The sequence below is a fragment of the Mustela nigripes genome, chromosome 6, assembly GCF_022355385.1.
Source record: "Mustela nigripes isolate SB6536 chromosome 6, MUSNIG.SB6536, whole genome shotgun sequence".
NCBI classification, from domain to species: Eukaryota; Metazoa; Chordata; class Mammalia; order Carnivora; family Mustelidae; genus Mustela; species Mustela nigripes.
Window position 1 is genome coordinate 53,014,291 of NC_081562.1, and position 17,140 is coordinate 53,031,430.

The 17,140-nt window shown below is 36.0% G+C and overlaps 1 protein-coding gene across 1 annotated transcript in view; it reads right to left on the reverse strand.

Moving 5' to 3' along the window:
- Positions 1-17,140, reverse strand: part of LOC132019472 (ovostatin homolog 2-like) — a 44,585-nt gene that overhangs the window by 13,578 nt on the left and 13,867 nt on the right. The window contains exons 10-22 of the mRNA XM_059402575.1: positions 16,208-16,317; positions 15,713-15,871; positions 14,501-14,728; positions 13,669-13,723; positions 13,087-13,232; positions 12,546-12,695; positions 8,935-9,105; positions 7,951-8,098; positions 5,227-5,332; positions 4,169-4,397; positions 3,674-3,803; positions 1,393-1,511; positions 580-631 (exon numbers count right to left, since the gene is read on the reverse strand). Of these exons, the coding sequence (XP_059258558.1) occupies positions 580-631; positions 1,393-1,511; positions 3,674-3,803; positions 4,169-4,397; positions 5,227-5,332; positions 7,951-8,098; positions 8,935-9,105; positions 12,546-12,695; positions 13,087-13,232; positions 13,669-13,723; positions 14,501-14,728; positions 15,713-15,871; positions 16,208-16,317 (1,803 nt within the window). The remainder of the gene's footprint in view (positions 1-579; positions 632-1,392; positions 1,512-3,673; positions 3,804-4,168; positions 4,398-5,226; positions 5,333-7,950; positions 8,099-8,934; positions 9,106-12,545; positions 12,696-13,086; positions 13,233-13,668; positions 13,724-14,500; positions 14,729-15,712; positions 15,872-16,207; positions 16,318-17,140) is intronic.

The window sequence follows — 17,140 nt, forward strand, 5'->3', positions numbered from 1 at the left end:
CTGACCTATTTTGGAATTATGGTATATTCAGAAAATGGTATATATGTGTGTATTGGAAAATGTGGCCCTTATTTTCCACTAGTTTAGTGCCTCAACTACTTATGTATGAAAAACATATAAAAAACTACTGACAGATTAAATGGCACACACAAAAGGAAAAGCTTGGAGACTCCCGCTGAAATCAGATTATCATCAAGTTGGCCACAAAGCAGGAGACGGGAGGAAGTGATGTAGCTCTCAGGTACTTTATCCCAAGAGTACAAAGAGCCTAATACTGATCTTCCTCTGTCCAATACTTTGCTGCAGTCATGACGAGAGGAGCCCAAAATGTATAAGATGGAGAAATGGGCTGAGGCAGACCAGTGTCATAAGTGAATTTAAAAAAATACCTCATAAATAAATAAACTTTTTTGTTAGCCAAAATTATATAATGAAGATAGGGCATGAAACGAAATAATCCTCCACTAGTTACTGAAAAGGGAATCACTGAAATGACTCAGTATGGCAACGTGGAAGGAGAGGAAATACACTCATAATTTTTCTTTGGGACTAATTTGACCACCTAAAAGTTCCTCTTACCTTTTGTGCAGATGAGGAAACTTTGAGTCATTTCCCTTTCAATACCTTCAGGCTGTCAAAGAGTAAACAAAAACAAGCACAAAATGAGTCTGGGCCACCTTCCATGTAGGCATGGCTGGCACACGTTTGTCTCTGGGAGGCGATCCATTCCTTGTTCTCCTCTGTTGAATTTTGAAAGTCACCGTGCATTTATTTCCATGATCCCCTTTAGATTCTGTGTTCCCATAGGTCAGATCAGAGATAACTTTGATGTCATTGTGTACACTCTCAACTCCTCTGATCCTGTCTAGGATCTCCAGTAAATAAACAAAAGTTTATTTAAAAGTTTTGCAGAGTAGGGACAGGCCAAGAGGCAACTTGAGAAGTATGCACTGGCGAGTGTTAGTTCTTGTTGAAGATGATGGGAACCACATGGTAGTGTAGGACAAGAAGATCTGTCTCTGATTTGAGAGTCGGTTAAAAAAAGGAAAGAAAGAGCAACAGGCCTACAGGAAACAAGAGTCAGGAGCAAGCTAAGTGCCATCAAGCCTGTTTCAAGTATTAAGTTTTACTCTCCTAGGGTCAGTAAATTAATTTTAATTAAATTAATTAATTCAGGTATTAATTAAGGGAAGTTAATTAAATAAAATGAATTAAATTAATTAATTCAGGTATAAATTAAAGAAAGGATGAGCTTTATTGCTGTATTAATTCATATAAAATGATATATATTACGTGAAAGTAACTCGAGTCCATTAATTTAGCCTGTTCAAGAAGAACATCTTTTCATATTTAACTTTCTCTGAAGAGCTTGAGAGTTTCACATGTACATACCTCTACCAACAGACTTTTGACTACAGTATCTTTCCAGTTTAGATTCTGATGCTCAGGACCTTCTTTTGGGCAGGCACTACTTTGTCTGGACTCAGCAACTATAGTGATATTCACTTTCCCTGGAAAACATTCCCAAATATAAGTTAAATGACGCCTGGCCCCTTCTATAATGGGAAATGATTAGAATCTAATGAACCACATCTTGAACTGAATGAACTGAATACTATCATCATATTTATGCTTAAACCAATATAACTTGCTCTTTTTCTTGCCTGAAGATAATTTGGCATTTTCTGTTTTATCTGTTTCAAGATTCCTTACATTAAGTAAATGATTCGTTACCTAAAAAGCAAAACAAATAAGTAAATGAACAAACAAAAACCAGAATCAGACCTATAAATACAGAGAACAAACTGATGATTGCTGGAGGGAAAGGGGTGGGGGAGATGAGCAAAATGGGTGAAGGGGAGAGGGAGATCCAGGCTTCCAGTTAATGAAAGAATGCCATGGTGATAAAAGGTACAGCATGGGGAATAGAGTCAATGTATTGTAATAGCCTTATGTGATGACAAATTGTAGCTATACTTGTGCTGAGCATGGCACAACCTATAGAGATGTTGAATCACTATTTGTACACCTGAAACTAATATAACATTACGGGCCAGCTATAATCAAATAAAGAAGTTTTTGAAAACTAACCAAACAAAAAATAAATGACTCATTTACTTAATTAAAAAGTAAGAAATTTTAAGGAAAAATAATAATTTACAAAACCAACAGAGACAATTCCTTGATAACTGTTTGTAAAGTTTACATATGCCCATACAGGAACATAACATCAAATAACCAGGACTCTTAACTCATCCCAAGTTTGAACAAGCAAAAAGAATAAAATATGCCATAGGGGAAAGGCCATTGGATTTAAACGAGTGTTAGCAAGGAATCCATTTTTTTTTAACTTCTTGTGAATCATAGGTCATGCAATTAAAGCTGATCTTCAGTTTCCTTATTTGTAAAAATTAGAAGACTGAAAAAAGAGATTTCTTTTGTTTTACTATTACTTAATATATACATATATATGTATATATACATATATATTTATATGTATGTTTATATATATATAAACAATTTACTATTCTTGTTTTTCCTTGCTGCTGTGTTTTGCCTCATTTGTTTCTTTTTAAGAAAGCTGTCAATTCTTCTTTCTTAGAACTGTGTCCCCCACTTAAAGCCATAAAACTTGCCATAAAAAATGCCATGCAGTGTTCTATCTTAATTGCCAGGGAAAGATTTTTGAAGACCTACAGTAGTCAGAACAACTGAGAAACAAAATCTAACAGGAAAACTACTTTTAGACCAATCTCACAGGTGAACTAAAATGATCTCCTAAATAATCTCTTTGCTGCCCCAAAAATATAATGAATAGGGGACATGAAATAAAGGAAATTTTAATGACAATTTTTACATAAATGATAATAAGTCTTATGCATCTTCCACATCTAGCTTTTTCTGTTTACTAGACTCTTTTTTAACCCTTCCCTTATATTTTTCAACAGTCTACTTCCAAATGTATTTCTCTATATTGCAATAATATATGCATGAAGATGTTACTCTTCTCAGTGTTTTATCTCCATCTAAGTGTTCAGTATTTTTGGTGTCTCAGCATATATTTAGTAAATCTGCAAATCCTGGCAATTTGTGATGGAGGAGTAATTTTGGGATAAGTGACACACGTTCATGATGACAGGTGAAGAAGAAGTAAGTTAGAAGTGAAGGAATTGGGCAAAATTAATGAAAATACCACCTTCTTTTAGGATATGATATATGGATTTGATAGATCATGAAAATTGGCATTTATATCGTATTTCAATCCCATTATACAAATGCAAATAATTTTATACAAATGAATGGTAGTTTTGCTCTACACAAGCATGAGCTACCAGAAACTAGATTATAAAAATGGGATTTTTGACTGAGGATTTTAAAAAAAGAGAGGGAGAAAATTATGTTAGTATAGAGGATGTATGGAAAATAAATGAAGACAATAAAAATAAGCTGGTTTTCCCCCTCACCTAATTCACCCACCCCAAGGATTAAGAGTATACTTATTGTGATGAGCCCTGACTAATGTATAGAATTATTGAACCACTATTTTGTGCACCTGGAACTAATATAACACTATATGTTAACCATACTGGAAATAAAAGTTAAAAAAAAAAAAAAAAGGAAAGGAAAAAAGTTTGGCTTTCCATGAGAGATTGGCGTACACATAGCTGCTTACCCAATAACTTAGGTAATAGAGTCCAGACATATGTTTTCCTCTCTCCAGGTTGGATAACCTCACTGCCATTGTTTTTAGGGGTGCTGATATTTGCCTCAAAATCCTGAGATGCTTCCAGCTGAACAGAAATCTAAAAAAATCGTCATGCAATGAGGGTGGCACTCCAAACACTTTGCTGTTACTAATTCTCTTCCCATCTTGAGAAAATTAACTATTTTAAGTTAGCAAAAATTAAAGATACCAAATGACTTCTCACAAGAAGAAAAATAAGGTAGAACACACATCATTATGAAATGACATTGTCAAAGCGGTATTTAAATCTTTGCTGTGAATTCAAGCAACTGTCTTAATCTAAGGATTATGGAAACAGGTCTCATCACTTTATCATACCATTTTGCCCTTGAGAATAAAAAGAATATGGTGATATTCAAGGAAAATATTGAGGGATCTTTTGGCCTTGTAGATTTCATCTCTAGGTCAAAGGGAACAGCTTACCTCTACACATGTGTTCAGGTAGCTGAAGACATTGATAATCAAATCAGATTGTTCATTTCGAACAACTGAAAAGGGCAAGGTCATTTCAACAAAGAAAGGTTGGGAGATTTCCAGAGTAGCTGTTGATGAAATGCCAAATCCAGCATCACCATTCACACAGAAGCCATCTGCCTGCCACTGGGTTATAGTATCAGGGATGTGGAAGGACAGATTTGCCGAGCCTGAGGAACTAAGGAGAGATCATTGATGAAAATTATTCTTTGCCTCAATGAGGAAACTAAATTTAGTCCAGAGCAAGCAAAAAGGTGTTTTTTTTTTTGTTTTTTTTTGTTTTTTTTTTAAGATTTTCTTTCTTTATTTGTCGGAGAGAAAGAGAGTACAAGCAAGGGGAGCATCAGGCAGAGGGAGAAGCCAGGAGCCTGATGCAAGACTCCATCCCAGGACCTTGGGATCATGACCTGAGCAAAAGGCAGACACTTAACTGACTGAGCTACACTAATGTCCCATAAGCAAAAAGATTTTAACTGAAGGTTAAAAGTAAGCTAAAACGGTTAGACAGGGGATTGGGTAATAATCTTGAGGGCTGGACTTCTATGAAATTTATCCTTAAAAATATCACATTTCTTGGGGCACCTGGGTGGCTCAGTTGTTAAGCATCTGCCTTCAGCTCAGGTCACACGGTCCCAGGATCCTGGGATCCAGTCCCACATCAGGCTGCTTGCTCTGCGGGAAGCCTGCGTCTCCCTCTCTCATTCCCCCTGCTTGTGTTCCCTCTCTCACTGTGCCTGTCTCTCTGACAAATAAATAAATAAAATCTTTTAAAAAAATCACATTTCTTTAAACAGTGCATTTTTTTTAATTGAGGCAGTTTACATCTATCTGCATGAGATTAATAAATGAGAAACAATGCTACAGAAAAAATAAAATACATGGTCAGTACATACAAATGAATAGTATAATATCTTTTACAAATATGGCACTACTTTATATATCCAGGAATAAAGTTTAAAAAGAAAATAGAAATAAAGACATGTAGGAGGGAAAACTCAAAAACTCACTCGACACTGACGAGGTCCCATATCCATGTCTCTGGAAAGTTTGTTCTTACTGTTTCTCTTATAGCCTGTTCTGCATAGCCAAAATTCTCCTTCATGCTTTCATGAGCTAAAAGGAAAAGAAATGCTTTCTTAGGAGAGAATGAAGGTATGGGCTTCAATGACACACATCTATTAGCCATCTGTTTAACCACACAATGCTTTGCTCCCGGAGCTCATTGTCAATAAATGTGCATCTCAACCAAGGCATCAGTATTTTGTTGTTCAAATCTCTGTCATTATTAAAGACAACAACAAACAGACAAAAACAACAATCAGCCTACATTGTTCCTCCAAAACCAAATTTAGAGAAAGTGATGTTTATTCCATAAATGGAGTTTCTCATTTGAAATTCTGGTGTCTGCCAGTTCCACTCTGCTAACCTTCCCTAGAATTTCTAGTGTCATCAATATCACTAATTCTAAAGAACACTTCCTTTCACTTTCTTTGCCTCTAGGCTGTATTTGCAATCATAATCACAGTGTTCTTTTTAAATAGTCCCTGATGTTAGCCTCTGTGATGTCATATCCTTCTAGTTCTCTTTTTTTGCCGTTCTCATTTCAAGATGTAATTTCTCCCTCTTTGACATATTCCTAAGAGCTGTTTTCGGTCCTCTTCTCTTCTTTATTCCCTGTTTCCCCATTGCTATCCTCACACAGGACACCATTAAGCACGTGAGCTGATGTCTGCTCTCCCTCCTCCCACCTCTGTGTCTCCCGCCTGGACCTCTCTTCCGAGTTCCAGACTTATGCGTGTCATAGTCTTATGCACACATTTTCCTTTTCAGTTGCATTTCAGGCATTTTAAGTGAAACTCTTCCAAAAGCAAATGCATTATATCTTCCACCTACGACTCTCCAGTATTTCCTGTCTCCATGAAAGGTACCAAAATCCACTCACCCGAATCAGAAACTTAAGAGTTGTCCTTGATTCAGCCCTTCCATCCAGCATTTCCTATCCGAACCAATCTGATGAAAACTGCTTGAAAACAGCTCTCAAATCTATCCATGGTTCTCTATTTCCATTACCTTTGAAACATTTATTTTATGTTTTTTTTCAGCGTTCTAAATTTCATTGTTTATGCACCACACCCAGTGCTCCATGCCTTTTTATGGTAGTCCAAGCATCACCCTCTCTCAATTTAATTAGTAGCATTTAGAATATTTCATACAAACAGCCCAAATCCCAATCTCCTTTTCCACAGAGCAGCCAAAGATGACTTTGAAAAACACATATTAGATTATTGGCTGAAAACTTGTCAATTGTGCATTATTCATGAAAATGAGTTCCAAACTCTTTAAATGCCCTACAAGGTCTCCACGAGCTGTCTACCCCTCTTGCTTTGGCTGTCTTCACCCTGGCCCAGAAGCCACCTTTCTGACATTTGGCATTTATTTTCTTAGCTATTGATATTTTCCTCCCTGCTTGGAATGCCCTTCTATCTCTTTCTGTGGTGCATGATCATTCATCATTGAGGTCTTGGTATAAATGCTCTTTCCTTCAGGGGGATATAAGAGGCCCTTGAGAAATTGAGAAATTTACATCTTCTATTCATATTCTTTGCATGTAATGTACTCTCCCAAGGCTTTTGGAATTACCTGTTTTATTGTAATACTTCCCTGTTAGACTAAAAGTTCCAGGACAGTAAAGATTAAGCTACTGCCTTTACAACATCTAACTCAGTGCCTATAACTCAGTAAATGTTTGTTGAATGACTTAAAAAATGCATAACAGAAGAAAGAAGATATTAAAATGAATGACTTTAGGTTTCAGCACATTTTATTGAAAGATACTAAAACGTTGAAATGTTTCTGATAAGGCTTACTGACTATGGTGTCATCAAAGAGCAGAAAAGTGGAAAGCTTCAACCTCTTGACTAGGATTCCAAAGTGGTTTCAAACTTGACTTTCTAAGGCTTCTTGACTGCCCCCTGAGTCCACACTTATATAAAGTTGTCAGGCCTTTCATTTATCTCAAGTACTTTCTGGTACTCACCTTCAGGATTAGCCCCACTTCAATTAATGGACTAATTCAACGTTATGTAGAAGGATTTAAGAAAGTTGTTCAAGTATTTTCAGACCTGGAATTCAGTTTTGATCTTATTTCTGTTTTGATGATTTGTTTCATTTTGTTTCTCTGACTAAATTTCTGTTTTGAAAATCTGCTTAATTCCCTTATTCATCTAAGACTATGGCTGATTTTTTTGCTTACAGGCTTTCCAACAGAAAATGGACTAATAGTTGAACACACTTCTCTGATGCCAGCTTTTTGGCTATCTGGGAGTTAAAATACCCTTTCTCTTGAATTATGGTTTATACATAATAAAGGTATAAGGGCTCCATCAGGACACCTCATTCTCAAGTATCACACTCACTTATAATGACTGTCTTCCCACATCCCTACACACTGCCAGCTTCCTATGCTCTTCTGACATTGTGTTCTACCAATAAAAATAAACTTCCTTTCATAGCTGAAGCTAGTTCTTCTTTTTAACAAAAACCAAGCCAAAAAAAAAAATCATTTCCGGTCTGCCTTATCCTGCTTTGTTCACTTGCAAGATGTCTAGTTGTAGCCAAAAACATGGTATAATTCACACCCAAATCCCAATTTGTATAGTTTTATCCCAAATATACCCAATTCCACGATTTCTTTTAGCCATCTCTCAGACACGAAATTCTAGATTACTCACACGCAATTCTAGATGGGGCATAACTATACATTGGTGCATATTCTTCTGAGGCTAGATACAATGGCCCAGGGAATGGCAGCCTTCTCTCCACTGAACATACTTCTGGTTTCCGATAATGAAGATTGGTAAAGACTTTCAGACCCATAGCCTTCAAAGAAAAAAACAGCAAAAGAAAGTTGTGCTTTCTTTCATGTTAAGACCCCCCCCCCAAAAAAAAAAAGACCTATCAACTATACTATAATCATAAGGAGATGACACAAAACGGTTTCCTCTGCTAGCAAGGGTCTGGGATTTTAGAAGTCAAGTCACCACTATTTGATGTATGGAAAGTCTTTAATTTCGAAAAAAAAATGATAAGCACTATGGCTTATCTAGCATTTATGTGCTAGGATTTGGATAAATATTTTAAGTCATTCCCCACTTAATTCAAAGGGAAAAATACTTCTGATATAAGCACTATCATCACCCTAATTAACACCAAATAAACACACACACACACACACACACACACACACAGAATGCAATCAGTCTTTTGGAGAATTGGGACTTAAGCTAAAGTCTGCCCAATTATATGCCCCTTTTCTTCTATACCTTTGACCTCAATTGTAAAGATCCTTTTGTAGAGGTCTCAGCATATCCAGTGGATTGCCTCAGTATAGATAGTTTGGAATATATTTTAGCTTCCTGATTTGATGAGTTTTGCATAACATCTCTTGCAATAAATTGAAAACTGTCTCATTACTTCAAACATAAGGTTTTTATATCTTTACAGAAACTAATTTATTTTTTAAAAAAGAGAAAAATCAACAAAAATTAATATCTCCTTTTTATAAGACAATTGCAGAGTGATCTTTAAACAAATTATGGACACCAATCTCCAAGAATAGGAAGAAAAGCACACAATTAATAAGACATAGATATGAATTCTGAATACTAAAATTAAAATTGAGAGGAAATAATTTTTAAAATCTTAAATGATCTTACCCTGAGAATATCATAGATGTCTCCATCACCATAATTGCTTACAGGTACATAATACAAACCATTGTAAAACATATCCTTTTGAGGAATGCAAGAGTCAAGCTTGCCATCATCAAGGTTGAGCCCATGATGGAAATAACCATATAGTTCTATATTTGGAAGTAGGCTGTACACCTATGAGAAAAAAATCACATGGTTCCCAATGATTTTAAGCATTCCTTTTATTTTGACAAAGTTGGCAAGTTTTGTGCCATTATAAAGAGGAAGAGGGAAAATTAGAAAATCATGTTTCAACTATTACACCAATATTGGTTTATGCAAAAAGTATCAATGGATGCTAACTCTAAGAAAATTTCGAGGAGGAGCAGGGTATACAAATAGTTTTAATAAACACAAACTGCTTATTAGTTGAAGGAAGAAAATAGCCCATGGAGATATATGGAAACATGTTTATCAGGTAATCAAAATTACTATCACCAATGATGGGCAGATGGATCTTGCATACCTTGAAAAGTGCACAGTATCATGTATGTGGTATTCTGGACAGAGATGTATAATCTTGCCCCAATCATGAGAAATATCAGACAAACTTAAAATGAGGAACATTTATCAAAAACTACTTAGGTGGTTTAGTTTAGTCTGTTAAGTCTGACTCTTGGTTTTGGCTCAGTTCATGATCTTGGGGTCATGAGATGGAGCGCTGTGTCAGGCTCCATGTCATGGAGTCTACTTAAGTTTCTCTCTCTCCTTCTCCTTCATACCCCTGCTTATACTGTCTCTCTAAAAAAACAAAAGACAAACAACCCTCCCCACAATACCCCAAGACAACAATAACTACAACAGCAACAACAAAAACCCAAACAAATAAAATATTTGGCTTAAGTTCTCCAAAATATCAATTTCATAAGGGACAAAGAAAAATAGTGTTCTAGGTTAAATGAAACTAAAGAAACATGAGTACCAAATGCAGTATGTTATCCTGTCTTGGATCTTGTATTAAATTAGGAAAAATATGTGGCAAAGGGGACATCTGATCCGAAGTATTGAATCAATGTTTAATATTCTAAATTTGACAACTGTATTATAATTATGTAGGAGCATATCCATGCTCTTTGGAAATGAACACTGACATATTAAGGAATAGTGTAGCATGAAGGATTCAACCCACTCTCACATAGTTTAGGAAAAAAAAATGGAAATGTTATGTATATATATGTGGGCATGTTTGTGTGTGGGGTGGTGGGAAGACAGAATGAGAAAGGGAAAACAAATGTGGCAAAATGCTAAAAATTAGTGACTGTGGTAAAGAGTACATGAGAGTTCTCTATATAATTCTTACATCTTTTAAAATTATTTAAGACTCCATGCTCAGTGAGAAGTCTGCTGGAGATTCTATCCTCTCCTTCTGCCCCTACCAAAGTAAAAATCAATAAGTAAAATCTTTTTTAAAAATGAGGACAGGGGCACCTGGGTGGCTCAGTGGGTTAAAGCCTTTGCCTTCGGTTCAGGTCATGATCCCAGAGTCCTGGGACTGAGCCCCGCATTGGGCTCTCTGCTCAGCGGGAAGCCTGCTTCCCTTCCTCTCTCTCTGCCTGCCTCTCTGCCTACTTGTGATCTCTGTCTGTCAAATAAATAAATAAATAAATAAATAAAATCTTTAAAAAAAAATGAGGACAACTGTATGGCTCAGTTAGCTAGGTTTCTGACTCTAAGTTTCCACTCAGGTTATGATCTTAGTGTTTTGAGATTGAGCTCTGAGTCAGGCTCTGCTTAGTGTGGTCTGTTTGAGATTCTCTATCCCACACCTTGTGCCCCCAACCTGGGCTCTCTCTCTCTTTCTCTCTAAAATAAAATAAATAAATAAAATCTTTAAAACTATTTAAAACTAAAAATTAAACTTACATAATATTAAAAGTAGAACAAACTTTAATAATATGAGTTGGAATACACTCATTTATATAACTTTGCTTGATTTACACTGTTAATATGGCTATAAGATAATAACCAAGGGCAACCTCTTTTGGCTCTAATAATATATTCTCATTCTCTTGAATCTTCTGGTCTGGTGAAGTGCTTCTGGAATTTTCTACTGGTGGACCTTTAATGGTTTTCCCTCAAGGTGGTTTTTCTAAAACTTTGCTACCTCCAGTTGTAGGAAGAATGGGCAGAAGCTCTTTAGTCTGGCTCCATGAAATTCTTAGAAAGTGTATATATATTTTCCACACTTACAGATATGTTTATCCTTTATTTTTTGATCCTTTTCTAACTGACTTTGAAATCAGTTAGAAGCTTCTTAGCACCAATAAAAAATTTATATGTATTTAACTTTCGCAAGTAGGGAATGTGGGAAAAAAAACACAGTTTATGTTATGATTAATCATTATTAATATATTGTTATTAATTAATTTTTATAGTTTATACTTAAAACTAGATGTACTATAGAATGTTAAGAGCAGAAAACAAAATTGCATTTTTCAGGGAGATCTCATTTGTAACATATATATACCTTCAGAAAACAGATTTAAAAAATAGTATCATAAATGTTCATTTCTGTAAAATAAAGGTCCATTTTGTGAAATAAAAAAGTATGAGTGTTAAGATTATGAATGATTTTAAATATTTCCTTCTTTATTTCTTTGTGTATTTTGCACATTTTTTAAACTACACAGGTGCTAAATGTGTCTTCCCAAAATAAATGTGTTGAAATCCTGATGCCCATTGTGGGAATTAGGAGGTGGAGACTTTGGGGGGTGATTTGGTCATGAGGGTAGAACGAGTAGAGAATGAGATTCATGGCCTTATAAAAGATGCCTGAGAGATGTCTCTTGTCCTTTCCACTATGTGAGGATACAAGAAATCTGCAAACCAGAAGAGGGCTTCACTGACCATGCTGGCCCCCTCATCTTAGAATTTCAGCCTCCAGAAGTGTGAGAAGTATTTTTACTGTTTATAAGGTATCTAATTTGGGGAATTTTTTTTTTTTTTTTTGTAGCAGCTCAAATAGATTAAAGCAATAGGTATATTTAATAATAAGAAAATATTTAATTAATTAAATTAGTTGTAAGTAGGATCATACATCTCAATATTTATATGTTCTTGTGTTAAAAATAAAGGGAAAATATCCAATAGTTATTAATGGGAATAATTTTGATGTCTCAAATTCGAGAATGGCTGGTCTGGAAATGCTTATGACAATACAAGATCTGTTCATAGATAACAACTTTGGGTGCTATACCCAAACTTATCCTTCAACACAGAGATTTAACTCCAGGTCTCAAGAAAAATCAAACATGTAACCCATGAACAAAGGAAGAAAATATTTGATGTTCTCAGTATGTTCATCTCAAATGAAAACATCAGCCGAGGATGCCTGGGTGGCTTAGTCCATTAGGCGGCTGCCTTCGGATCAGGTCATCATCCCAGAGTCCTGGGATGGAGTCCCGCATCAGGCTTCTTGCTCAGTGGGGACACTGCTTCTCCCTCTGCCTGCTGCTCCCCCTGCTCATGCTCTCTCTCTCTTGCTCTCTTAAATAAATAAACACAATCTTAAAAAACAAAAAAAATAAGCTGAAGGGAAGGAGTCCAGATTAAAATGAGGAAATCAGAGAGCTTACACTTTCAGCTGACAGCTGTTGTTCTGATTTCAGCAGAAGGACACTCTTATCCACAGCCCGGAGTGCACAGAGTGAGTCAGGGGCTGCTTGCAGGTAGAGACTGGTGTTGGACCCGGGTAGCCCCTGCTCCTTAGAGAACTTTATGCTAACCTGCAATGGAGGAAGAAAAGGAGAGTAAGATCATTTAAAAAATAAGTTGAATAAATACGTTTGAATGCATTCAAAATAATTTGAATACATGCAATCTTTTCCAAATAAATGTTTATAGATTTCTGTATTTATGTTTCTCCTGCCCGTTCTCATCCTTAACTCTCCCTACAAGGACATCTTCACGTTTCTCCTCTCATTTCAGGATTGGCATTGCTACCAAAAGTTATTTATTCTGCTGGCAATTCCCTTATTCCTAATAGTTTAATTATACCAGCATTTACTCTGAGATCACCACATAAAGGTGATAGTAATTATACTAGAAGACAACAGGAAGAAAAGTGCTCACAGCTCTGCCTCTCTCAAGACAAGCAAGAAATAGAAGAAACATCACCTTGTTTTTAAAGCACTTGTCAACCTGGAATCTGGCACTGTCGGCCACAATTTCCCCACTGGGATGAAGGGTGTAGACAAGCATGATAGCCACAGGAGCCAGTTCAGCACTGATGTCGATCGGGAATGAGAAGCTACCATTCCAGGCTGTGTGAATAGGAGACGTCATTAACCAGTACAGTGCCCAAAGTTTCCAGGTTCACTGGCTACACTTAGCTAAAAGAGAATGGCTTATGGGAAGGAAGAGCAAATTGGGCTTTATTTTAAAGGCAAAGCACTTAAATAATGGAAACTATGTGCACAAATAAAAAAGACTGCACAATTTAGGCACTAAGAATGTTTGGGTTTTGATCACCACTTTTCTCTAGTGTGCGTGATGACCTGGCAATAAAAGAAGCAAGTAGAAACCTTTCTTTGAAATAGTTGGAAGGAGACCTTGGGCTGTACTACTGCTTTCCAGCCACTGATGGTTAACATTAAGTGCTCTTCCTAACCTCTTGACTCTATCCCTGTAACATTCCCTTAAAAGGAAAGAAAAAATGAAAGCAGAGTACATAGTAAAAAATGAATGCATTAAGTATGCCTTTGTTTCTGATTTCCTTCTGTCCACTGAGGAAGATAGTTCCTTTCACCATCACCTGTGTAGAACAAAGAAAAAAAAATGAGTAACATCATCCAATTCACAGATATTAAAAATGGATAATGAATGGCTTAACAAGAATTCTATTCCCAAGAGAAGGTAGTTTCTGTGAACAAGTGTGAAACATAGACTCTGCACAACTTGGAAAAGGACACAGAAACTATTATTAATTGAAAGCCCATTATGCGTTAGAAACTTCATGAATGAGACACAGTGTACTGTGCAAGGGCATTTACAGTTCTCTGAATTATTTAGACTGGCTTTGGGTAAGCGAAGTCATTTCACTTCTTCACCACCGTTCCCTTATTTGTAAAATGGAGGCATCCTTGGGGGTCGAAAAGTCTATCTCTTCCACCTTTCAATATGCTTTATAAGGACAGAATGGATAAATATGGGGAAAGAACCAAAAAAGCGAATTCCTTTTACTGTTTAGCAAAATGAGCAGCCTTGTGCCTTACTTTCTGGTATCCACCGAATGTTGCAGTGTCATGAAGAATCATAAATGCTTGGTATAAGTTATAATCAAATGATTAAAATTGTAGACCTGAATAGCAAGTTTTTCAATCTTAGGGAAATTGAAATTGCCTTGGATCTTTTTATGTGGTTGTTGGCTTACTAGTTTCTGTTTGTTATTAATAGCTCCAATATCATTCCCAGCAAAGTGAGAAGGTCGACTCACTCAGATGCCATGGGATGATGGACAGACCCGTTCCAACCTGTCCTGTGCTAAGCAGACAACTAGACAAGACCCAAGGATCCATCAACTGAGACTTACCAAATAAAAGAAGTTGATACTTGAATCATCCCTATATGCTTCCCCGTTTAGGGAGTAATGCACGGTAACAATTTTTTGTTGGTTGCATCTAAGCTGCTTTGGCTCAGGAACAATCTTCAGGAAGCTATTGGTTCGGGAGTAAAAGCGTGAAACTGAGAAATGAGCATCCACATACTCAGGTGTTAGCCAGCTGGAGGGATGGCAGCTCATAGGTCGAAGGTATGTGGCCTGATAAGAAAAGGAAAGCAAAGGATCTTAGAGCAACAAAGACCTTTAAAGATAGGGATTATTCCAGAATGGAAGGCTTCTTAATTCTTCAAAATAGGGAGGAATCTTAGCTTGTGGGTGACGTTTCAAATATCAAGTTATTGGGAGTAAAATAATAATTAACACTTTCTTTTTTGTATATAAAACATGACCATAATTGTATGTATATTTTATTAGACCTATGTTAATTTCTTTTTTCTTTGTAATTGCAGTCAGGGGACAGCCTTACACCCTGTGTCTTTCAGCTATCTATGTGCATGGACAAATTGTTTAACTCCAAAATTCTGTTTAAGAAGCAGAGAAATATTGGGGAGGGTAGGTGCTGTGGTGAGTGCTGTGAAATGTGTAAGCCTGATGATTCACAGACCTGGACCCCAGGGGCAAATATACTTTATATGTTAATTTAAAAAATGGGGGAAAAAAAAGAAAGAAGCAGAAAAAAAGACATCATAGTATCTTCCCTTTTTATGCATCAAATGATCAAAGGGGAAAAAAAAAACAACTCAACTGCATGAACTCCTTCTGGTTTCTCAGAGGAAACTATTGATTGGTAGACTTTATAACAACATCCTCTCAAATAAGTTTTCTTACATATAATTTAATAAAGAACAAGCATATAAAATACTTCAAATATTAAAACTTTGTTAAGATATTTTTAAAAAAGGTTTGTTTATTTATTTTTAGAGAGTGGGGAGGGGCAGAGGGTGAGGGACAGAGAGTCTTAAGCAAACTTCACACTGAACACAGAGCCCAAGGGGGCTCTGTCTCATGACCCTGAGACCATGACCTCAGCCAAAACCAAGAGCCTGATGCTTAACTGACTGGGCCACCCAGGCACCCCTAAAATATATTCTTAATACAAATGATCTTTTAAGCAATTCCTAATGTTCAAAATCCCTAACACTCAAATAGGTTGTGGGATCCTATCTACTTTTGATGTCTTACTTTCAGATTGAACGCTTGATCGAATATATCTGAAGTGTCAATTGAGAAAGGAGCTTCCCCATTCTCATCTGTGGTGTAGTTTCCTATAATCCTGTCATTGAGCTCCAATTGCAATAACTTGTCCGCCATCGGCACATTATTAGGACCAGAAAATTTAAGCTGTACAAAAAAAAAAAAAAAAATTAAGTTTTAAAATTCAAACATCACATTTCTACAGAGAAGGAATTTTTTCTATTCCCTAATGTGATTGTTGACTTGTAATTTTATGAAATTTCTATATACAGAAATGTGTTCTATTAAAAGATACATAAAATGGAAACAGATACAATTTTATCTATTGCTTTCTTTCACCCTGGGACCTTTTCCTCATCTATCAGACGCAGTAAGACTACAAATGTGTTACGAAAATAGGAAAAATATCTCCAGAAACTTTCAAAGGGCAATCCATGATCCCTGAAAAGGAAAAGAGAATATGTATTTTTAAGTTAGACCTACAGTTCCAAAATAAGAAATTCCTCTTCTATAGAAAGGATCCATGTTCTCAAAGCTCACACTCCCAAGCAGTTGAGTGATAAAAGTAGAAGCTCTTTCACTGATTTGCACACCTGTAAGAAGTGAAAAATAGTGTGAGGAGGGAAAATTGTTTGATCAAGACTCAAAAGAAAGAACAGCTTAGAGGACATGGCAAACTTCTGTACACAGAATGACATTCTTGCTCTACACTGAAAGGGAGATGTGGGTGCTTTGGAGCATGTTCCAGAATGCTCCATATCTATGTAGTTATAGTATACATCAAACTGAATAATGAAAGTGTTTGAATCAGAAGAAGGAGAAAATGCTTTTAATTTCCTTCCTCTCACAATTCTACTCAGTTCTGGCTTGTAATTCCTTTTACGACACAATCTCATAGACATCTCAAGAATAAGGTTTTCACTTCCTTTAAACCTTTCCTTAGCCTTCCAGATAGCTATGCTTTTAGATTTTTGCCAGATAAGAACAATACCTGAAAGCAAAGTAAATAAAAATGCACTATGGTATCAGCAAACTATGTGGTAAGCAGAGGTAAACATATCTAGCTAAGTTATAATATGAATGTGACAAACATTCATAATGAATGTCACACACCTTTGATCAAATACCTTTCTATAAAGCACTTTATAAATAATATTATCCTAATAATTTTTAAGTAACAAGAAATAATTAGTAATTGAATCTGGTTTTCTCCATCCCAAATTAATTTTCACTTCCCCCTTTTTCTTTTTGATTCCTTATTTATTGAGCACTTATTATGTGTAAATGTCACATTAATATTTTACACTTGCAACTGTCTCCATTTGTATCAAATTAGAGGTTGACAAACTTTTTCTGTGAAGACAATCTCATAGTTATTATTCCAGGCTTTGCACCGCAAGGTCTACAGCTATTAAA